This window comes from Myotis daubentonii, chromosome 19 (genome assembly GCF_963259705.1).
Source record: "Myotis daubentonii chromosome 19, mMyoDau2.1, whole genome shotgun sequence".
Classification (NCBI taxonomy): Eukaryota; Metazoa; Chordata; class Mammalia; order Chiroptera; family Vespertilionidae; genus Myotis; species Myotis daubentonii.
Genome location: NC_081858.1, coordinates 28490247 through 28511172, shown reverse-complemented (window position 1 = coordinate 28511172; position 20926 = coordinate 28490247). Strand labels below are relative to the sequence as shown.

The following is a 20926-nucleotide window of genomic DNA, read 5'->3' as shown; positions in this document are numbered from 1 at the left end:
GGTTCCGTTAGTTCCAGTTCTCGCGAGAACGCAACCCGGAAGTTTTCCGTCGGGAGCGGTAGTGCAGGAACCCACGTGGGCTGGGCTTGGGGGTGCGCTGCCGCTGTCCGCGCCGGGGCTGAGCGGGATCGGGGTGCCATGGGGAAGCTGCACCGGCGGTACAACGTCAAGGGGCGCCAGCAGGCGGCCCCCGGCCCCTCGAAGGGCCCCCCGGAGCCGCCACCCGTGCTGCTGGAACTGGAGGGTGAGGCGTACGGGCGCTGGGTTTGGGGAGAGGGGCCGGCCCGGGCCTGGGGGTCAGTCTACATTTTTTCTGTGTTTGTATTGACTTCAGAGAGAGGAAGGGAGAGGGAGAGAGAGAAACATCAATGATGAGAATCACGGACCGGCTGCCTCCTGCACGCCCCCTACTGGGGATCGAGCCCACAACCCGGGCCTGTGCCCTGCCCGGAATCGAACTGGTGACCTGGGTCATTGGTCCACGCTAACCACTGAGCCACGCCGGCCGGGTGACAGCCTTGTTTAACTGGGTTTGGGACAATACCTGGGATTTCTCTCCCCTAATGTTACAGCGGAGGGGAATTTGGGCAAGAAAGTAAGTCCGTTTGTCCTGATGGCTTCGTTTCTACAAGCTCCTTGCCCTCGATTTGTATTTTGAGCCCAGACCCGCCTGCTCGGCTCCAGGCTGCTTGGCGCTCCGTTTGGTAGGAGCGCCTGCTAAGTGCCAGGAACTCCTAGATGCTGGAGAGGAGACAAAAAAAAAAAAAAAAAGGGAGGCTTAAGAAAAATAAAAAATCCCTGTCTTAGTGAGGTTAGCGGCTCCTGGTTGGCAAAGACAAACAGGTAAAACATACAGAATGTGGTGTGGACGTAAGTACTGAGGAGATGATGCAGAGAGGTGATGGTGAGCTGTGACGTTGCATAGGGTGGATGGGGGAGGCTTGCTGAGAAAGAGAGCATTGAGTCAAGACCTGAGGGTGGCCAGTATGGCTGCGTGGAGATGAAACTTAAAAATGGGGGCAGCCGAAACCGGTATGGCTCAGTGGGTAGAGCGTCGGCCTGCGGACTGAAGGGTCCCGGGTTCGATTCTGGTCAAGGGCATGTACCTGGGTTGCGGGCACATCCCCAGTGGGAGACGTGCAGGAGGCGGCTGATCGATGTTTCTCTCTCATCGATGTTTCTGACTCTCTATCTCTCTCCCTTCCTCTCTGTAAAAAAAAAATCAATAAAATATATTTTTTTAAAAAAAATGGGGGCATTCTGGAGGACTAAGAGGGCTGAGTCTGATGAAGTAAGACTCTGCTGATACAGTCCTCCTAAAAAAAAAAGGGGGGGGTTTGGAGAGAGCAGCCCTTATTGGAGAATATCACAGGGCTGACTGCACTACCCAACATTCTAAAAAAAAAAAAAAAAATGGGGGCAGGGCCCCGGCTGGCGTGATTGAGCATTGACCTATGAACCAGGAGGTCATAGTTCGATTCCCAGTTGGGGCACAGGCCCTGGTTGAGGGCTTGGTCCCCAGTGCAGGTCGTGCAGGAGGCAGCCGGTCCATGATTCTCTATCGTCATTGATGTTTCTCTCTCCCTCTCTTTCCTCTCGGAAATCAATTAAAAACATACTTTTTAAAAATAAATAAGTAGATATGGCACCAACTTGGTACCTCATAATATTATGATGAGAATAGCTTTGATCTCACAGACCCGCTGAGAGCAGGCCCCAGTTGCGAGGGACACACTTACTCATCCTGTTTCCTCTCCCCCCACCCCTACACTGGGATGGAGGCACCCTGGCTCATAGCAGAGCCCGACCCGTGGCAGGTGCTGGGTGGATGAGTTGAGTGAACGCAGGACCGGCTGGGCCCGCACCCGCGGTCCTGTGTGAGCGTTCACGGGGCTCACGTGCAGGGCTGGGCTGGGGGGGAGGTCCCAGAGGAAACCAGCGTTCATGGGGAACCCTGGGTACTGCCAGCATCTGAACTCCCTGGCCCTGGGGCCGTGGGTCACACAAACGTGTCTTCTCAGATCGGGACACGCTGAAAGGCGTCGATGCCAGCAACGCCCTGGTCCTGCCGGGGAAGAGGAAGAGGAAGACGAAGGCCCCTCCGCTGCCGAAGGCGAAGAGGCCTCTGACCAAGAAGGAGCGGAAAGCGCTGCAGAGAATCTTGGAACAGAAGGAGAAAAAGAGCCAGGTACGCCCGCTGCGTGGGGTCTGAACCGGGCCCTCCAGCCTGGAGAGAGACGGGGGGCTGGGGGGTCCCCAGTCCTATAATGCCGGGCACGGGGAGAGACTGAGAAACCCCGATCTGAAGGCTCCGCCGATTCACCGTTGACTCTCTGTCAGGGTCACCACAAGGGCACCGTGTCTCCAGCAGGGGCCACGCGGGCCTCCCCTTAGCGGCACTGACCTCATTCCCCAGAGCGTGTGTCCCTGTAAAACCCTGCATGGCACTTCCCGCCGCCCCCCCCCCCCCACCCGCTGTTCTGTACCTCATTCTTCTCTTTTATCGATTGTGAAAGGTACGTACAGACGCACATACAAAGTACGTATGATTTCAAGAACGATAAGACCAAAACTCACGAGGTGCTCACCAGGAGGAGGAAGCCAGTGGGCACAGTCGCGTGTTTGCTGCGGCGACAGTGGCGCAGGGAGAGTCTCGTTGCCCCAGACCCCGGAGGGGGGACACAGCACACGCATCTGTCGGCTTATGAGCAGACAGTACAGTGTCCATGTGACCTTCCGTTTAAAAAGGCTGTGAGGGGTGAGGGGTCGGAGGGGAAGAGATGACCCCATGGGCACAGAGAATAGTGTGGGGAGGGCCAGGGGCGGGGCTTAGGGGGTCAGTGACGGTTAAAGGGGGGACGTCTGTAACACATTCAACAGTAAAGATAAATTTTTAAAAATATAAAAATCGCCCAGCCGGCGTGGCTCAGTGGTTGAGCATCAACCTATGAACCAGGGGGTAACAGTTCGATTCCTGGTCAGGGCGCCCGGGTTGCAGGCTCCATCCCCAGTGGGGGGCGTGCAGGAGGCAGCTGATCGATGTTTCATCGCTGTTTCTGTCTCCCTTCCTCTCTCTTCTTTCTTTTTTCCCCCCTTCCTCTCTCTCTAAAATCAGTAAAGAAACATGTTAACAATATATAACTACGTATAAATACAGGCTGCGGGCACGCTGACCTCACGGGGAGCGTCACCTCCCTGGGAAGAGGGCCGTGGCGCCTCCCCGTGGTGACGCGCGTGTCCGCCCGCAGCGCGCCGAGATGCTGCAGAAACTGAGCGAGGTGCAGGTGTCGGCGGCCGAGATGCGGCTCTACTTCACCACGTCCAAGCTGGGCACCGGGGCCCGCATGTACCACGCCCGAGGGTGAGTCGGCCGGCCCCGTGGCAGCCCCTCCCGGTGGCGGGTCCTGCTGGGGCGTCTGATTCCCGGCTCTCCTGGCAGGAAGGCCGACGAGGCCGCGACCCAGGGTCCGGAGAAGATCAGCCTCAGCGGGGCCCACCGCAAGCGCCGGCTCCAGGAGTCGGAGGAGGAGTCCGAGACCTCGGTGGAGTCGGAGCCGGACGAGGCCCCGGACACTGAGCCGGTGGACGCCAAGCCGGTGGACGCGGGTGCAGGGATGGTGGCCCTGCCTCTGCCGCCTGCTCCACCAGGGGACGCGGGGGAGGGCTCGGTGCCCAGCGGTCCCCCAGCTCCTCCGGCTGTGGCCACCTCCCTGCCCAGGGCCCCCGCGAAGCCCGCTGTCTTCATCCCCGTCCACCGCTCCCCGGAAATGCAGGTTCGTGCCCCGGTTTTCTGTGACGAAGCCGCGTGGTGAGGGTTCAAGGGTACAAACGGGCGGAGCCCACAACCCGGGAATCGAACCGTAGCCTGGTTTATAGGTCCACGCTCAGCCACTGAGCCCCGCCGGCCGGGTCACCCACCTGTATAGAGACCACGTTGCCCTACGTAGTCTTTGTCGGAGTAGAGCCCCTGTCCCCTCTGCCACCTGCGGGGACGCCCCCCAGGCTGACTCCTCCCTCTGCAGGAAGAGCGCCTGAGGCTCCCGATTCTCTCCGAAGAGCAAGTGATCATGGAGGCGGTGGCCGAGCACCCCATCGTCATCGTGTGCGGGGAGACGGGCAGCGGGAAGACCACGCAGGTGCCGCAGTTTCTCTACGAGGCCGGATACAGCAGGTGGGGCCCGGGTGACGGTGGAGATGTCCCCGAAAGCCCCCGGGAGCCCAGGATCAGTCCAGGCCCTGCCGGTCACCGCGGTGTGGCTCTGGGCCTCCGTCCCCCTGGCTGTGAGATGGGGCTGTCCGTGCACCCCGTTCCCACGGTTGTCACGTCAGTGAAGTGACTGACTCGGGGTGAAGCGCGGAGGTCAGTCCCGGCTCTGTGTCCTCCCTCCCCCAGCGATGGCTGCATCATCGGCGTCACGGAGCCCCGCCGAGTGGCCGCCGTGGCCATGTCCCAGCGAGTGGCCAAGGAGATGAACCTGTCGCCACGGTGAGGGCTGGGCCTCCGGGAGTTGGGGGTGGGGGCCGGTCCCCTGGCCTTGCCCAGGGTCAGCCGTGCGGGAGGCTGAGCAGCATTGCAGGCCCTCCGGCCCTCGTCCATCCCAAGGGCGCTGGGAGGGGCATCACTTCTGTGTCTGAGCACAGGGTCTCCTATGTGGGACGGGTTTCTGAAGGGTCCCGGGTTCAATTCTGGTCAAGGGCACGTACCTCATCCCCGCCCCGCCCTGGTCGGGCCACATGGAGGGCAAACAATTGATGTGTCTCTAAAAGTCAATGGAAAAATATTCTCACGTGAGGTTAACAAACAGACAAACAAAATATTGGTTTCTTATTGTCTGATTTGAATAAAACTTAAGTAAGTAAGTAAACTGTCTGATGTGGAAATTATGAGCTTTACCCGGCCTGTGTGGCTCAGTGGTGGAGCATCCCCCTGTGAACCAGGAGATCACAGTTTGATTCCCGGTCAGGGCACAGGCCCGGGCTGCGGGCTCCATCCCCAGTGGGGGGCGAGCAGGGGGCAGCCGATGGGTGCCTGGGCCTTGTTGAGGGCTCTGCCCTCAGGGGCCAGGCCTCTCTGCCGCCCGCCTTGGCGTGGCCCCGGGGCTGCAGCGCCCGCCGGACTTCGGGGAACTCACCACCCTGTCCCTGCAGGGTCGTCTCCTATCAGATCCGCTACGAAGGGAACGTGACGGAAGAGACCAAGATCAAGTTCATGACCGACGGCGTGCTGCTCAAGGAAATCCAGAAGGTCGGTGGCTCCCCTGACCTCCCCAGAGGGGCCCGGAGGGGGGAGGGGGCAGGGGGCACGGTCAGGTGCCGCCTCACGCCAGCCTCCCCCAGGACTTCCTGCTGCGCAAGTACAAGGTGCTGATCATCGACGAGGCCCACGAGCGCAGCGTGTACACGGACATCCTCATCGGCCTCCTGTCCCGCATCGTGTCTCTCCGGGCCAAGGTGTGCGGGGTGGGGCGGGGCGGGGCGGGGCCCCCTCGTCCCAAGGCCAGGGCCCCCTGCGCTGTGGGGCTGGGGCTCCGTCTGCACCGGCTGCTGTGGCTGAGGCTGTGACTGTCTTCCCCCTCCCCCCCAACCGTGGGTCCGGGTGTCGCAGCCCCTGTGGGAGCCCCCGTGGAGCCCGGGTCCAGCCTCGGGCAGTTAAGGACCCCCTTTCATGAGCTACCGCCCTGGGAGGGGCGGGTCCTGCTGGCACTTCTCCCCCTTTTGCTGGGACCTTTGGCAACCAGAACGGGGCTGAGGCTGAAGGCTGGAGGGGGCAGGGGTCTGAGGTCTCCCCGGCCCTGGTGCCCGCGGGTCACCCAGCCTGTCGCTCGCAGAGGTGCCTGCCGCTGAAGCTGCTCATCATGTCGGCCACGCTGCGGGTGGAGGACTTCACGCAGAACCAGCGGCTCTTCCCCGTGCCGCCCCCGGTCGTCAAGGTGACGCCGCCAGGGTCTCCGGTGGCGGGGACGCGGGGAGACGGGGCCGGCTCTTGGGCAGCGAGTGTGCGGGAGGTTCCCAGGCACCACACGGAGACCTGGGGTGGGGGAGCCCAGGAGCGGGCGGGGCCGCGCCGGCTGAAGCTCCGCCCTCGGGTCCGTCCGCTGCAGGTGGAGTCCCGGCAGTTCCCGGTGACCGTGCACTTTAACAAGCGGACGCCGCTGGAGGACTACAGCGGCGAGTGCTTCCGGAAGGTGTGCAAGATCCACCGCATGCTGCCCGCAGGTGAGGGCTCCCCGGCGCAGGCCGGTCCTCCCTCCAGGCCCGCGGGCTCGCCCTCCCCGAGTGGCTCTGGGGCCTCAGTTTCCTCGCTGGTTCCAGAGTGCTCGCAGCCCCTGCCCTGCCCAGTCCCCCAAAGCATCGTGCGGCCTCAGTGACTGGCGGGTGGCCGCTGCCACATCTGATAAGCAGGGCCCACAGGTGCCCCGACAGGACGGGTGGACGGGGTCCCACCTGAGCGTCACTGTGGACCCCAGGCCCCGTGGCGCTTGTCCGGTTATTTCCCTAACGTGGGCGCTTCCTGTGGCCTGGACTGGCCTGTTCTGGGCATTTCGCGTGACTTCCATGGGTGATGGCGGGGGGGGACGGGGGGGGGGACGGTGACCGGGGAATCCCAGTCCCCGCGCCCTCGGCCTGGGGGTGGCTGCCGGGCGCCCGTCCGTGAGTCCTGGTCTGACCAGCTCCCGCTGCGGCCCACCGTCGGGGCGATGTCACTGCTCTCTGCGTGGAGGAGCGGGTCACGGGCCTCCTCCTCCCGCAGGCGGCATCCTGGTGTTCCTGACGGGCCAGGCCGAGGTGCACGCGCTGTGTCGCCGGCTGCGGAGGGCCTTCCCGCACGTCCGGCGCCGGCCGCCAGGTAACCACCCGCTGGGCGCTCAGCCCGCTCCCGGGGCGAGGCGGCTCCTCCCTGCCCTCCCAGCCCGGCCACGGCCACGTCCTCCCTCACCCCCGCCTCTTCCAGAGAACGAGGACCGGGGAGATTCGGTGGAAGAAACGAGGAAGTTTAAGAAGGCGCGGGCGCGGGCAAGGAAGGCCCAGGCGGCGGTAGGTGGAGGGCGGCTGTGGCTCTGAAGTGCCCGGGGGGCCTGGTGGCCACCACGTCCCGTTCCCCCCGCCCCCGCCCCCCGCCCCCGCCATGGCTGTGAGGAGAGCAATCGGTGGAAGAGACAGAAGCCTCATGACCATCGCATGAGGCTTGTCTCCGGGCTGTGTTCCCTGGAGAAGCTTCCAGAAGGCCGGCCCTGAGCGCTTGGGCAGTAGGGTCCTTACTGAGTCACCACTAACCCGCCTGCTGCATGTGACACGCCAGGCAGGGCCCGTGCCTCACGCGTGTCGGCAGCGTCCTGTGAGCCTCCCCAGGTTCTAGGAGAGGAAACAGGCCCAGAGGAGGTGGGTGGCTGGTGGGCGGCCGGCTGGGCCTCGTGCTTGTTTATCCCGCCCACAACACGGGTCTGCACATGGCGCCTGGTGCGGCCGGGGTCCTGAGGCCTCGTTTCCCACAGACGCTGCCCCAGATCAGCCTGGACAGCTACTCGGTGCTGCCGGCGGGCGAAGGGGACGAGGACCGGGAGGCGGAGATGGACGAGGAGGAGGCGGTGCTGGGCTCCGACCTGGACCTGGACCTGGGGGACGGCGGGGCAGACGGAGGTGCGGCTCCACCCACGGGCACCCAGCTCCTTCACTCAGTGCCACCACCCCCCCCGCCTCCAGGGGCTCAGGGCCGGGACCTCGGGTTTCCACTCCCAAGCAGCTGGGGTTCCGGCTGCCCTGTCCCCCGCTGTTTCCCGAGCTCCTGAAACTGCCTGGCGTCGGGGCCACCTGGGAGGTGTGTCCAACTCCAGAGCTGCCTGCTGGGGCCTCTGTGTGCGTGCAGGCCCAGTGCCCTGCCGCCCGGGGCCCCCCCAGCAGGCCCCTCCCAGGCTCTCCCGGGGAGCAGTTCCTCCCGCATGCGGGTGGCCCCTGATCTGTGTTGGGCAGGGGCCAGGGGCAGCCTCGGGCCTCTCAGCCCTCCATCCACCAGGCCCGGCCCCCCTGCCCACTGTGCTGGCCCCGAGGGCTGAGCCCCGCCCAGCAGTATGGCTGCCAACGGGCCTCAGGCAGAGCAGGCCCGGGCGCTGGGCAGGGATGCTGGCTCCTGCCTGGCATTGGTGCCAGCGGGCCTCTGCCTCCCGTAGGTGAGCAGCCGGACGCCTCGCTGCCTCTGCACGTGCTACCGCTCTACTCCCTGCTGTCCCCGGAGAAGCAGGCGCAGGTGAGCCGGCGGGCCCGGGCGATGCCTGGCGGGGGCCCCTACAGGCACGGGGTGGGGCAGAGCGGCCGGCTTATCCGATTTGGCGCAGGGGCCTCCTGGCGGGGCCAGGGGCGGCTGGGCACCTCATCTCCTGCTGCACGGCGGGGCCTCGCCAGGGGGAGACATCGCCCGCCTGCCCCCCGCGAACCCTTCCTGACTCGGGGGTTTGTCTGCTGCCCCTGCCACCGTCCTAGGTCTTCCACGCTCCCCCCGAGGGGACCCGGCTGTGTGTGGTGGCCACCAACGTGGCCGAGACGTCCCTCACCATCCCGGGCATCAAGTACGTGGTGGACTGCGGGAAGGTCAAGAAACGGCATTACGACCGCGTGACCGGCGTGTCCTCCTTCCGGGTCACCTGGGTCTCCCAGGCCTCCGCCGACCAGCGGGCAGGCCGAGCCGGGCGGACGGAGCCCGGGCACTGCTACAGGTGCGGCCACGCTGCCCGCACCCACGCGGGAGCAGGAGAAGGCGGTCCCACGTCCCGTTTCCCTCCTGTCCTCTCCCTCCCTCCCCCCCCCTCTCTCTCCCCCTCCCCCCTCTCTCTCTCTCTCACCAACCAACCAGTCAGTAGAGTCTCCCGCCCCCGAGGCAGCGGCTGTGCAGCCCGCTGTACAGCTGAGTTGAAGGAGGCAGGAACAGGCGGGCCCTGTGGCGAGTCGGGATCCCGGGGGTGCCTCCCCGTCTGCTTGCGTCTGAGCAGCGGGCCTGGTCTCGCAGGCTCTACTCCTCCGCGGTGTTCGGTGACTTCGAGCCGTTCCCGCCGCCCGAGATCACCCGGCGGCCGGTGGAGGACCTGGTCCTGCAGATGAAAGCGCTCAACATCGAGAAGGTCGTCAACTTCCCCTTCCCGACGCCGCCCGCCGTGGAGGCCCTGCTGGCAGCCGAGGAGCTGCTGGTCGCGCTGGGGGCCCTGCAGGCGCCCCCGAAAACGGAGAGGTAGCGGGGAGCCGGGAGCCCCACCCCCGCGCGTGCTCAGCCCTCCCCCTCGGCTCCCCCGAGCTGACCTGTGTGGGCCCCGCGTCCCCCAGGATGAAGCAGCTGCAGAGGTCGCGCCTGAGCTGCCCCATCACCGCGCTGGGCCGGACCATGGCCACCTTCCCCGTGGCGCCCCGCTACGCCAAGATGCTGGCGCTGAGCCAGCCCGACGGCTGCCTGCCCTACGCCATCACCATCGTGGCCGCCATGACTGTCCGGGAGCTGTTCGAGGAGCTGGACAGGTGGGGCGGGGGCCGGGCGTGGGGGGCTCGCTCGGGCTGACGGGGCCCTTGGCTGAGGTGCCCGGAGCCCGGCCTCTGGGGAGCAGCTGGCTGTCGGGTGGCCTCGTCCAAGAGCCTCTGCCCCTCTGGGCCCACCCGTGTGCTGACCCCGTGGAACCCGGGTTAACAAAAGCCCTCGGGCGAGGCCAGGGCAGGGCTCCTGGGACCGTAAGGGAGAGAGAGAAACATCCATATGAGAAGGAAGCGGACCGGCTGCCTCCTGCACGCCCCACACTGGGGGTCGAGTCCGTAGCCCGAGCCTGTGCCCTGACCGGAACCGAGCCGGCGACCTTTCAGTGCCCGGGACCAGCCCAGCCCAGCGAGCCTCCGGCCAGGGCTGGGCTGTCTATACTGACCTCTAGATGTGCAACTGCTGGGCTGGAAACGCCCGTTTTCTGTCTCGGCTGCCAGAGGTGAACTTGGGCAGGAGGCCTAAGGCTTCCTCGTGTCAGCAGCCACCCCCACCCCCCGGGCATTGTCCCCGTCCCCGCGGCCCTGGGCCAGGGCAGTACCCGGGGCCGTGCTGTGTTTGCAGGCCGGCCGCCAGCGACGACGAGCTCGCCGCGCTCAAGGGCAAACGGGCCCGCGTGGCGCAGATGAAGAGGGCCTGGGCCGGGCGCGGGGCGTCCCTCCAGCTCGGGGACCTCATGGTGCTGCTGGGTGTGTGCCCGAGGGGGCGGGGCGGGGGCAGCCAGGGGGAGGGGAGGGGAGGGGAGGGGAGGGGGCAGCCGGGGGACAGCCAGTGAGCGCCCCTCTCCCCCAGGCGCCGTGGGGGCCTGCGAGTACGCGGGCTGCTCGCCCCAGTTCTGCGAGGCCCACGGGCTGCGGTACAAGGCCATGCTGGAGATCCGGCGTCTGCGGGGCCAGCTGACCACTGCAGGTACCGCCCCGCCCGCCCCCCGGGCTCCCGGGTCCCCGCACGCTCAGTCCCGGCAGGGAACTCGGCCCTTTGCCTGTTTAGAGTCGTCCTGAGCGACGACGTTCACGTACAGTCGCTCCCCAGTGACCCACCGGTTCCCATTGGCACACTCACCTGCTCGCTCACATAGCTTGTGTCCCCAGAGCCCGTCCTGGGCACCTCTGGGGCCTCTGAGGACTCGGCCATCTGCCTGCAGGGCCTCAGGCTCGCCCTTTCCTTGGTGGCATCCCTCTGTCACCCCGGCCCCTGCTCCCGGGGCCCATGCTCTGTGCCCCCTTGTGGGGAGCAGGCAGTTGGAGTGGATCCCACTGCTTCCAGGCGGAAGGAACATTCCAGAAAGTCCAGTGCAGCCCCTGCTGTCGGGCAGGACCGTGTCCGGGCCACTCTGCCCCCAGAGGGCGGGGTCTGTCCTGAGGACACGCGGTGTGGAGGGCTGTGGTCTGAGGTGCGGAGCTGGGAGCTGCCACAGGCCCCACGTCCTCACACCCGGCTCCCCCCAGTCAACGCCGTGTGCCCCGACGCCGGGCTCTTCGTGGACCCCAAGATGCGGCCGCCCTCCGAGAGCCAGGTGACCTGCCTGCGGCAGATCGTGGCGGCCGGCCTGGGCGACCACCTGGCCCGCAGGGTGCAGAGCGAGGACCTGCTGGACGACACGTGGAGGAACGCCTACAAGGTGGGCGCCTGCTGCGGGGGGCAGGGGGGGTCAGACCCCGACACCAGCCTGGCCTGTGGGCGTGGACAGCACACCGGGGGGCGGGGCCGCGGGCTCTGGGTGGGCCCGTCCTCGGTCACGTCCCCGCACGGATAGGGTGGCGTGTCCAGTGGAGTCTCATCTTCCTTTGGGCGTTGGCTTCACCCCGACTTAACTTCCGTGACCACTTCGTTGAGGTGTAAGTCACAGACGGACAGGTCACCCGTGGGACGTGTGCAGCTTGGTGGTCGGTAAATTCCGGGAGCCAGGCAGCCTCACCACCGTCCGCTTTAGGGCATTTCGTTGCCCCACGACGAACCCTGCGCCGCCCCAGTCACTCCATTTCCTGTCTCCGCACCGGCTCCACCTCTGTCTCCGGCTGTGCTCATTCCGAGTGGCTCCTGCGAGAAGGAGCCCACGACACGCGGCCTTTCCTGGCGCCGGGCTGTGGCCTGTCCGTGCGCGTCAGCGGCTGCTCCGGGCCGAGCCCCGGTCCCTCGGACGGGTGCGCCCCGGGTTCACCCACCGGGTGCTTGGGGTCTCCTGGACTCACCACGCACCCCCTCTGCAGACGCCGCTCCTGGACGACCCCGTCTTCATCCACCCCAGCTCCGTCCTCTTCAGGGAGCTGCCCGACTTCGTGGTCTACCAGGAGATTGTGGAGACGACCAAGATGTACATGAAAGGTAGCTCAGCGCATAGGGTGTCGGCTGCAGGCTGCAGGGTCCCGGGTTCGATTCCGGTCCAGGGCACCTGCCTGGGTTGCAGGTTTGGTCCCCAGTAGAGGGGTGGCGTGCAGGGGGCAGCCGACCCATGATTCTCTCTCATTGATGCTTCTCCCTCTCCCTTCCTCTCTGACGTCAATAAAATAAATTTTAAAAAAGGAAGAAAGGTGGCAAAGCTGTGGCTGGCCCTGGCCTAGCCCACCGTGGCTCTGTGAGCCGTGTCCTGGGCCCTGGGTGGGGAGATGGCTCCGGCCCCTCCAGCAGCAGTGCCTGTGACCCCGCCCCTCCCCCTCCCCCTCCGGCAGGCGTCTCCGCCGTCGAGATCCAGTGGATCCCCGCGCTGCTGCCCAGCTACTGCCAGTTCAACAAGCCGCTGGAGCAGCCGCCGCCCGCCTACTGCCCTGAGAAGGGGCGGGTGCTCTGTCACCGTGACAGCGTGTTCTGTGAGTCCCACTCCCTGGCGGCCTGGGGCTCCCACCTGCAGTCTCAGGCCCTGTGTCTGGGGGGCAGGGGGGGGTCGCCCCAGGCTGCCTGCCCCTCTTGTGGGCGGGGCCCGGGGAGGGACTAGGGAGGCTGTGGGCTCCACCCGGCCTTACCCTCCCGTGCCCGCGCCCGCCCTCCAGATCGCGTGGGCTGGCCGCTGCCCGCGGTGCAGGTGGACTTCCCCGAGGGCCTGGACCGCTACAAGCACTTCGCCCGCTTCCTGCTGGAAGGGCAGGTAGGCCGCGCTCCTCCTGTGTGGGGGCGGGAGGGGAGCCGGGCCCTCGCTGACCCTACGGTCTCGGTCTCCCCAGGTCTTCCCCCGGCTGGCCTCCTACCAGGCCTGTTTGCTGTCCAGCCCCAGCACGATGCTGAAGACGTGGGCCAGGTACGGCCTTGCCTGGGCGCCTGGGCCGGTGGTGGCGGCAGCTGGTACTAGTGTCCTGGGCCAGCGTAACAAATACCACCGACCAAGCGGCTTCAGTCCTCAGGAATCGATTCTCATGGTTCTGAGGCCAGACAGTCAGCACCTCAGGGCTGTCCCCTCCACAGGCTCCGGGGAGGTCCTCCCGCCTCGACCGGCACCTGGTGGCCCAGCTTTTCTTGGCTCGTGGCCCCAGCACTTGCATCTCTGTCAGAGGCAGCCCAGGCGCCAGTGGTGGGTGGTGGGGCGGAGAGGGGATGAGGTGTGGACCCTCCTGGGCAGGGCTGGCCGGGCGGTGGCCAGCCTGTGGCCGTGTGACGCCCCACACCCCACGTCCCGCCCGCAGGCTGCAGCCCAGGACAGAGAGTCTCCTTAGAGCCCTGGTTGCCGAGAAAGCCGACCACCGCGACGCCCTGCTGGCTGCGTGGAGGAAAAACCCCAGATGTGAGCTTGACCAGGAGGCGCCCCCGGCCAAGGGGTTGAGAGTGGACGGGATGGGGGTGGCCAGGGTTGGAGAGGCTCTGCCTGGAGTGGGTGGCGGGCTACAAAGCCCTCTGACCCCGCCCTCCCCTCTGACCCCATCCCTCCGCCCTGCAGACCTGCTGGCTGAGTACTGCGAGTGGCTCCCGCAGGCTATGCACGCCGACGTGGAGAAGGCCTGGCCCCCGACAGCTGACCGCTGACCCGATGGCTGGCCGCAGGACTGAGGACTGGTCTAGGGACCCAGGGGGACAGCAGCAGCCCGTCAGACACGGTCCCTCTGGCCCCTGGAAGCCCTCATACGATTTGGCCCGATCTGGGGTGACTGTAACTATTTATTAGGGGGTGGGCGAGGGATTATCTCAGACACCAACCTGACCTCCTTTTTAAAGGTGCTCCGTGGGCTACATTAGCGCCTGTGGAGCCACAGGGCGGGCGGGCGAAGCCGCTGAGAGCAGGGGCTACTGTAGGTCCTTCCTCGGGGGTGTCTATGGCGGGCAGGGCCCCCAGGCTCCCACCCTCTCCTGCAGAGGGGGCACCAGGAGGGGCATCCCCTGATGGCCAGCCCAGCAGTGCCTCGCTGAAATAAATCGTGGCGTGGCCCAGCTGGCCTGGCTCCTGGTTGAGCATCGAGCTATGAACCAGCAGGTCACGGTTCGAGTCCGTCAAAGCACATGGCGTAAGCCTGGGTTGCGGCTCGATCCCCAGTAGGGGGTGTGCAGGAGGCAGCTGATCAGTGATTTTTTTCTCATCATTGATGTCTCTCTCCCTTCCTTTCTAAAATCAATAAATATATATATATTTTTTTAAATCTTGGCGTGGAGTCCAGCAGTCCCAGTGCCTCTGAATGTGGGTGGTCTGGGTGTGCCCCTCCCCCACACACGTGCTCTCACCTGCGGTCGGTGAGGTCCTCTGGGTGCCAGGTTCCCCCCACCTTCGCCGGGTGCTTTTCCTCAATCAGTGTGTGCGGATGCCACAGTGTAAGTGCCAGGTCACAGGGACATGTCCCATATTCCAAACCGTTCACCGCCCGCAGCCTGGCCGCTGTCCCCAGTGCGCCCCCACCGAGGTCTCCCCTGGCCGCTCTCCCAGCACCCACGCCGCCTGTCACTGCCCCTCCCTCCCCAGGCCACTCCCGCACCCTCCCGGCCGCCGCCTGGGGGCACCTGGCTGGTGGGGTCCAGCCTGGGGGCCCATCGCCGGTTCTCCACGTGGCCGCCAGAGGGCGCCTCTGCAACCCACATTCCATCCTGTTCCCGCGCCGCGCCCTCCAGTGTCGGGAGAGGGAAACCCCTGCTGCCTCAATTCGGTCCCTGCCACGCAGAGCGCACCCCCCTCTCGACCTCAGGGGTTTGCAGCTGCCATTTCCTCTGTTCCTGCAGACGGGCAGGCGCCCTGAGGGTGAGGGTATCTCTGGCAGCCCCCACACACCGCCTCCGCCTTCAGCCCCGGCCGTCATGAGTCTCCCTCACACTTGGCACCGCTTGCCTAGCGTCAGCCTCCCGAAAGCCAGTATCCAGGGCAGGAGGCTGAGGAACGGCCTGGGGTGTGGGGGACACGAGGCCCCCTAAACGCTGCCTGGGCACACAGTAGGTGCGCAGAGCGTGCACACTCCCTGGCATCGGGCCAGTTGCAAAACCCTCCCTAGAAACGCAGTGTTTTCCTAACCGCCTGACTCGAATAACCAGGAGTGGTTGTTTAAAAGTGCAGCTTTCCCCCTCCCTTCCCCCACCTACTGCATCCCACCGCCCTAGCGGAGGGATCCGGGCGCCTGTGATTAGGCTCCAGGGAGCTTCCTTCTCGGGTCTGCTGATGGGGGGAGCCCGGGTCCCCTTCTCTGCTCGCCTTCCCACCCGGCAACTGATTTACACGGCTGAAAAGGCAAAAGAAAACAAAAAGTACAGTAAAATGGAGTGGAGATGCCGGGGATTGAACCCGGGGCCTCATACATGCAAAGCATGCGCTCTACCACTGAGCTACATCCCCTGGGCCTGGCGGTGGCGGGGCTGTGGGAAGCCCCAGTGTCCTTCCGCTCGCCGGGCCCCTTTGTGGGTGCCCAGCGTCTCCGGTCCAGCGGCTCCTTCCGCGCCGGGAAAGCCCAGGACCAGGCACTGCACCTGGGGAGGCCCGACCTGGAGCCCGCGGGGCGACAGGTAGGGAACCCATGTCCATATGGACCAGCGCGGAGGGGCCCAACCAGCGCTTGTCCTCGTTAGTATAGTGGTGAGTATCCCCGCCTGTCACGCGGGAGACCGGGGTTCGATTCCCCGACGGGGAGGCGACTATAACTTTTAAATCCTGTGTGCACTTCGCCGTTTTCCTTGTAAACCTGGCAATTGGGGCCTCACTAAGGAAAAAAGCCAGGTGCGCGCAGTGGGCCTAACAGGTCCCCCATTATATACATAATCTATAATCTCTAATGGATATAGCTTGAGAGATTTTGCATTTATATTCCTGGTCACCAGCTAACAATTATGCAACTTTTATCATGTACCGGGCCGTGCTCGGCGCTGTGCAGGTGAGCGCCCATTTAGTCTCCACAGCAACCTCACGGGTAGGTGCTGTGTCCTCCCGTTAGACAGATGGGGAAACTGAGGCCTGGAGAATGGCTGTGTGGCCTGCCCAGGGCCACCTCATCACCACCTGCTCCGAGCATGGGTCCTCTCTGTGGAGAAGGCCCCGGAGAAGGCGGGAGTGCCTCCTTGACTCCATTCTCCACCTGTCTGCACTCTTCTGGTTTTCTTTTCCTTTCTCTTTCCTGCCTTTCTTTTCCTCGTTTCCCCTTCCCCGTGTTCCTCCCTCCCTTCTTTCCTTCTTTCCTTCCTTCCTTCCTTCCTTCCTTCCTTCCTTCCTTCCTTCCTTCCTTCCTTCCGTTCTTTCTTCCTCCATTTTTATCAGGATGATACTCGTCATGCTTTTCAAAGGCCCGCTGTGCACGGAGAGCAGGGGGAGAGCAGGGGGAGTCCGGGCGGTCCCCTGTCTCCTGAAGGGGTTCGGGGCGTGCCACGCGGTGTGCAGATTCAGGGGTCCTCAAACTACGGCCCGCGGGCCACATGCAAATACAAATATTGTATTTGTTCCCGTTTTGTTTTTTTACTTCAAAATAAGATATGTGCAGTGTGCATAGGAATTTGTTCATAGTTTTTTTTAAACTATAGTCCGGCCCTCCAACGGTCTGGGGACAGTGAACTGGCCCCCTGTTTAAAAAGTTTGAGGACCCCTGATTCAGAGCCTCAGTTGTCACACATGATTGACTTGTGACAGGAGACGGAGGGCACCGCACAACCAGACGAGCTCTATCACAATCAGACCTCCCACGTGCAACCAGAAGACCATGCAGCACCTCTCCGTGCGGCCTGGCAAGCTCTGGCCTCGCCGCCTCTCTGGCCTTGCCGGGGCCCCCTCTCGCCCCTCACCCTCCTCCCCTCTCCCACCCCACTCTCTGCGCCTCCCATTATCCCCCTCCTCCCGGCCCCAGGGCCTTTGCACCAGCGGTCCCTCCGTCCAAGGGCCTCTTCCTGAGGTCTTAGCACGGCGGGCTCACTATGCTCAGGTCCTCTCAGCTCCCTGTTTCTCTCGCTGCCGTATCCCCCGAATCCCACCCCATCACTGCGGTTTATTTTGGTTTATTTTGCTTCTTAGCACAACTATTATCCCGGAACTATCTCGTTCCTGGATTCGTGGATGAGCCAGAGGGTCACCAGGTGTTTGGCCGGCACTTGCCAAATGACCTCACATCGTGGACAATCCCCCCACCGGCGGGTCCTCCCCGGGCAGCCCTTCCCACCCCCACCCCCAATCCCACCCCCAGTTCCCAAAGCGAAGAGTCAGAGCCGCACCTGGATGCGGCCCTGCGGGTCTCCTCGTGCCTCGGGGCTGCGAGGGCGCCCAGGTGTGGGGGCTGCGCTTGGAGGCCGGATCTGGGGCGCTCACTGCCCCGAGGAAAGCCGCACTCAGGCCCGGCGTGGGCAGCATCCCTGCACCTGTGGGCTGCCCGGGAGCTGCACCCACGGGTGACCTGGTGCCTTTGCACAGAGCAGGGAGCTTGAGAAAGCTGAGGTCTGAGCCAGGCAGGGTTCATCCACCCATCCATCCACCCATCCATCCATCCATCCATCCATTCGCTTATGAATTCACAACTGGCTATGGAGCACAGGTTATGTTCCAGGCACGGCTCTCGGCCCTGCAGTGACCCGGACAGAGGGCTTCCCTGCTGGGGCGGGGGGGGGAGGGGGGGAACAAGAGATAGGAAACCAATAACTAAGCGAACAATCCCCAATATGGGGCTGGGGGCGTGCTGGGAGGCGTGATCAGGGAAAGCTTCCGGGAGGCGGTGGCCGGAAGGCCGAGAAGGGGCATTGCCTACAGGTGGGGGCCGGCCCGGCAGGGTGGATGCGGCTGGTTTCGTCTCCCCGCCCGGGTTCCAGGGCGGATGCGATGACGCCGGGCCGTTGAGAACAACATGGGAGGGACCGGGCGGCGCCTGACTACAGCGGCCGAAATAGCTCAGTTGGGAGAGCGTTAGACTGAAGATCTAAAGGTCCCTGGTTCGATCCCGGGTTTCGGCAGCTCTCCTTTTCCTTTTTTCTTTCTTTCCACCCGAGCGCGGTGGAAATAAGCGAGTGGAGAGAAAAAAGGGAGTTTCGCTTTTTTTTGTTTGAAACAGCTCCGAGTTTACCCCGGGAGCCCGAGCGGCTGGAAACCTCTCGGTGCGTCCCGTCTGGGGAAATCCAACAGGAGCAAGCGTTTCCGTGACCCTCATTTATTTTATGTCGTGAAAGCTGATTAACTGCCCCGTGTCTGTCGGCTGCTCGTCCATTCCCGCTGCCTGTGCTCATTTCTGCTGCGTGAGCGGGCGCAGCGACATCAAGCCCGCGGTGCTGCGGGAGAAGATAAGGCGGGCGACCTCCGGGGCATGTGAAGAGCTAAACTCCTTGAGGGAGAGATTTTAAAATAAAAAGTTGGAGATGCCGGGGATCGAACCCGGGGCCTCATACATGCAAAGCATGCGCTCTACCACTGAGCTACATCCCCCGCCCTCGGAGCCCCGCGGATGCAGGAAGTGGCGGCCTTTCTCCACGTGCACGTGTTCCTTCCTTTCGGGGTGCTCAGCGCCTCCAAGGATCGGAGCAGGTCCCTCCGCGCAGGGGAGAAGCCCGCCCGCCCCGCGGCGCAGGCGGAGACCACGCGGAGTGATGAGCGCGGCAGCGGAAGAAGGCGGTTTCTATAGGAACAGGCGTGGAGGGGCCTTGGCATGGCTCGTCCTCGTTAGTATAGTGGTGAGTATCCCCGCCTGTCACGCGGGAGACCGGGGTTCGATTCCCCGACGGGGAGGCTGTGTATCTTTTATTGGGTTGTTTGGTTTTGTAGGAGCAACATTCCATAATAGGTCTGTTTGCCTTGTATGTATAGATGCATAACTCATGGTCGCAGGCAGAGGGGTGGTGAGGGCCTGGGACCGGGGGACCGAGGGGGGTGGGAACGGGTTGGGGACAGGGGGCGTCTAGGGGGTAAGAAAGGGGACATATGTAATACTTTTAACGATTATGGTTACGTAAATAAATAAGTAAATACATAAAATAAATGAAAACATATCCTTGGGTGAGGATTAAAAGGAAAATAGTACGGAATGGAGTACCAGAGTCTGTCCTGTGCAGTAAGGGTAGTTCTGCGTTGTGAAACAAAAAACAAATGAAGAACAGGTCTGTGTGCAACCGGATGGTGTCACCAGAGCAGAGGGGGCTGGAGGGGGAAGAGGTCGGGGGTCAGAGGCTGGTGGCGGAAGGGGACCAGCCTTCTGCTGCTGAGCACACAGTGGAGTAGACAGAGCTTTATATACTGTTATTAACCAGCGTTCCCCTAGAGATTTGATTTTTTTTTTTAATTCATTCCTGCACCTCCACCAAAAACAAACAAACAAAAAAAAGACGAGGCCTCTTCCCTTTTGCTCCTGGTTCCAGCATCGGCTAGAACTCCGGCTGTGGGGTTATGAGAAACAGGCCTCTTTGGGAGAAAAAAACATCGATTTGTTGTTCCCCTTACTGTGTTTTTTAAAACTTATCTTTCTTGATTAAAATATCACAGATGCCCCCCCCCCTTTTCATTTTCCCATTGGCCCCCTCCACCCTGCCCCCGCCCACCCCCCCAGGCCTTCACCACACCATTGATTGTGTCCATGGGTTCTGCATATATGCAAACAAGGTCTTTAGTTAATCTCTCCCACCCACGCCTCCTCTCTGAGATTGGCCCATCTGTCCCCTGCTTCTGTGTGTCTGGGTCTGTTTTATTCCTCAGTTTATATTCATGCCTTCACTGGTGGTTTCTTGTATGTGCCCTGACTGGGGATGGAACCTGCAGCCTTGGTGCACTACGCATTTAAATGTATAGAATTTACTTAGAGAAAAAGGGCACTGCACATGTAAATGTATAAAATTTATTCAGGAAAAAAGGTTTTAAGATGAGGCTCTAGCAGAGAATTCCAGAAAGCAGCAGTACAGGGTTGGGGGATGTAGCTCAGTGGTAGAGCGCATGCTTTGCATGTATGAGGCCCCGGGTTCGATCCCCGGCATCTCCATTGTGTTATTTTTCTCATTCTTCTTTCTCCTGTTCATCCTTAAAGCGCCTACCCGGATGCGGCCATAACAGGTGTAGCTCCTCCTGTCACCACCTGGAGGTGCGGTTTTCCCCACAGTCCGTCCTCAAGCCTGGAACCTTCCAGATGTGCTTTTGCTGGAGGAGGCGACCGGGAGCAATGATGCTGGGAACCACAGCGACCCTGGGCAGAGTGTCCCGCTGGGCAGTGACAGCGCCTGCAGCGAGGCCTGCGGGGTGGGGCTCGTTCCCGGCCGCCGGGGTGATGTGTACATCGGAGGTCAGAGGTCTGTGCCGGCCTTGCCCTTCGCCCTCTGTGCTGCCAGCAACAACCTTTTTCAGAGGGAGCCGCCCAAAAGGAGACTGGCTTTCCCATCAGAGGGCTCGCTCCCTGCTTCATCAGTACCAGGACCAGAATGAATGAATGTAAGAATGAATGAATGAATGGAGTGCATGAACTCTTTATACGTGTACACTGCATTTAATCACTAAAAATGAAAGCTATTTTTCATTAAAAGAAGGGGTCCTGTTCTTGGTCTGCAGTAATAATGGACCCTTGTCCATCAATCTGTCTCATTTGACTCCACACTTGTGTGGTTTTTTTTAATATATTTTTATTGCTTTCAGAGGGGAAGGAAGAGGGAAAGAAATAGAAACATCGATGACCAGAGAGAATCATTGATCAGCTGCCCCATGCACGCCCCCCACTGGGGATTGAGCCCGAGATCCGGGCCTGTGCCCTGACCGGGAACGGAACCGTGACCTCCTGGTTCATAGGTAGACACTCTACTACTGAACCACAGTGGCCAGGCCAGCTCACATTTTAAAACATCCACCCACCCTCCAAGAAATTAAAAACATCCCACCTTAGATCTGGAGAGACTCTGCAAAGCCTTCATTTCTGAGATGAAACTGAAATTCCTGAAGTGACTCACCCTTGGGCGGTGGCTGGAGGCGTAGGGGTGGCAGCTCCTGTTTGTAAACAAGCAAAGGTTGAAGTTAAATTTATGAGGCCTCACGCGAAATTAATGATAGGCTTCTGTTTTACTTTGTAGCTGACCATTACCTATTTCGAATGG

The 20926-nt window shown here is 62.7% G+C and overlaps 1 protein-coding gene, 1 long non-coding RNA gene and 7 other non-coding genes across 9 annotated transcripts; 7 read left to right on the top strand and 2 right to left on the bottom strand.

The window, feature by feature from the left end:
- The first annotated feature begins 29 nt into the window (after positions 1–29).
- Positions 30–13954, top strand: DHX37 (DEAH-box helicase 37). Its single transcript, XM_059677100.1, has 26 exons — positions 30–244; positions 2022–2188; positions 3249–3361; positions 3440–3773; positions 4023–4171; positions 4394–4486; positions 5149–5245; positions 5338–5451; positions 5829–5930; positions 6102–6216; positions 6752–6847; positions 6953–7035; positions 7494–7638; positions 8166–8242; positions 8476–8708; positions 8999–9217; positions 9310–9498; positions 10073–10197; positions 10301–10417; positions 10957–11129; positions 11719–11833; positions 12178–12315; positions 12496–12590; positions 12667–12740; positions 13123–13220; positions 13374–13954. Exons 1-26 carry the CDS (start codon positions 139–141, stop codon positions 13457–13459), a joined length of 3453 nt encoding a protein of 1150 aa, XP_059533083.1. The 5' UTR covers positions 30–138; the 3' UTR covers positions 13460–13954.
- On the top strand, positions 1260–1396 carry LOC132222341 (small Cajal body-specific RNA 4). Its single transcript, XR_009450204.1, has one exon. It is a non-coding gene; the product is annotated as a small Cajal body-specific RNA 4 (non-coding RNA).
- Positions 13955–15170: 1216 nt separating the features above from the next.
- On the bottom strand, positions 15171–15242 carry TRNAA-UGC (transfer RNA alanine (anticodon UGC)). Its single transcript has one exon. It is a non-coding gene; the product is annotated as a tRNA-Ala (tRNA).
- Positions 15243–15462: 220 nt separating this feature from the next.
- On the top strand, positions 15463–15534 carry TRNAD-GUC (transfer RNA aspartic acid (anticodon GUC)). Its single transcript has one exon. It is a non-coding gene; the product is annotated as a tRNA-Asp (tRNA).
- Positions 15535–17737: 2203 nt separating this feature from the next.
- LOC132221777 (uncharacterized) lies at positions 17738–20378 on the top strand. Its single transcript, XR_009450072.1, has 2 exons — positions 17738–18535; positions 19876–20378. It is a non-coding gene; the product is annotated as an uncharacterized LOC132221777 (long non-coding RNA).
- Positions 17752–17824, top strand: TRNAF-GAA (transfer RNA phenylalanine (anticodon GAA)). The gene has a single exon. It is a non-coding gene; the product is annotated as a tRNA-Phe (tRNA).
- TRNAA-UGC (transfer RNA alanine (anticodon UGC)) lies at positions 18219–18290 on the bottom strand. Its single transcript has one exon. It is a non-coding gene; the product is annotated as a tRNA-Ala (tRNA).
- TRNAD-GUC (transfer RNA aspartic acid (anticodon GUC)) lies at positions 18519–18590 on the top strand. Its single transcript has one exon. It is a non-coding gene; the product is annotated as a tRNA-Asp (tRNA).
- Positions 19759–19830, top strand: TRNAA-UGC (transfer RNA alanine (anticodon UGC)). The gene has a single exon. It is a non-coding gene; the product is annotated as a tRNA-Ala (tRNA).
- Positions 20379–20926: the final 548 nt, after the last annotated feature.

Coding starts and splice junctions, on each gene's coding strand:
- DHX37 (XM_059677100.1), top strand. CDS start 139: ATGGGGAAGCTGCACCGGCGGTACAACGTCAAGGGGCGCCAGCAGGCG. Junction 4,172..4,393: donor TACGAGGCCGGATACAGCAG/GTGGGGCCCGGG, acceptor TCCCTCCCCCAG/CGATGGCTGCATCATCGGCG. Junction 5,931..6,101: donor TGCCGCCCCCGGTCGTCAAG/GTGACGCCGCCA, acceptor CGTCCGCTGCAG/GTGGAGTCCCGGCAGTTCCC.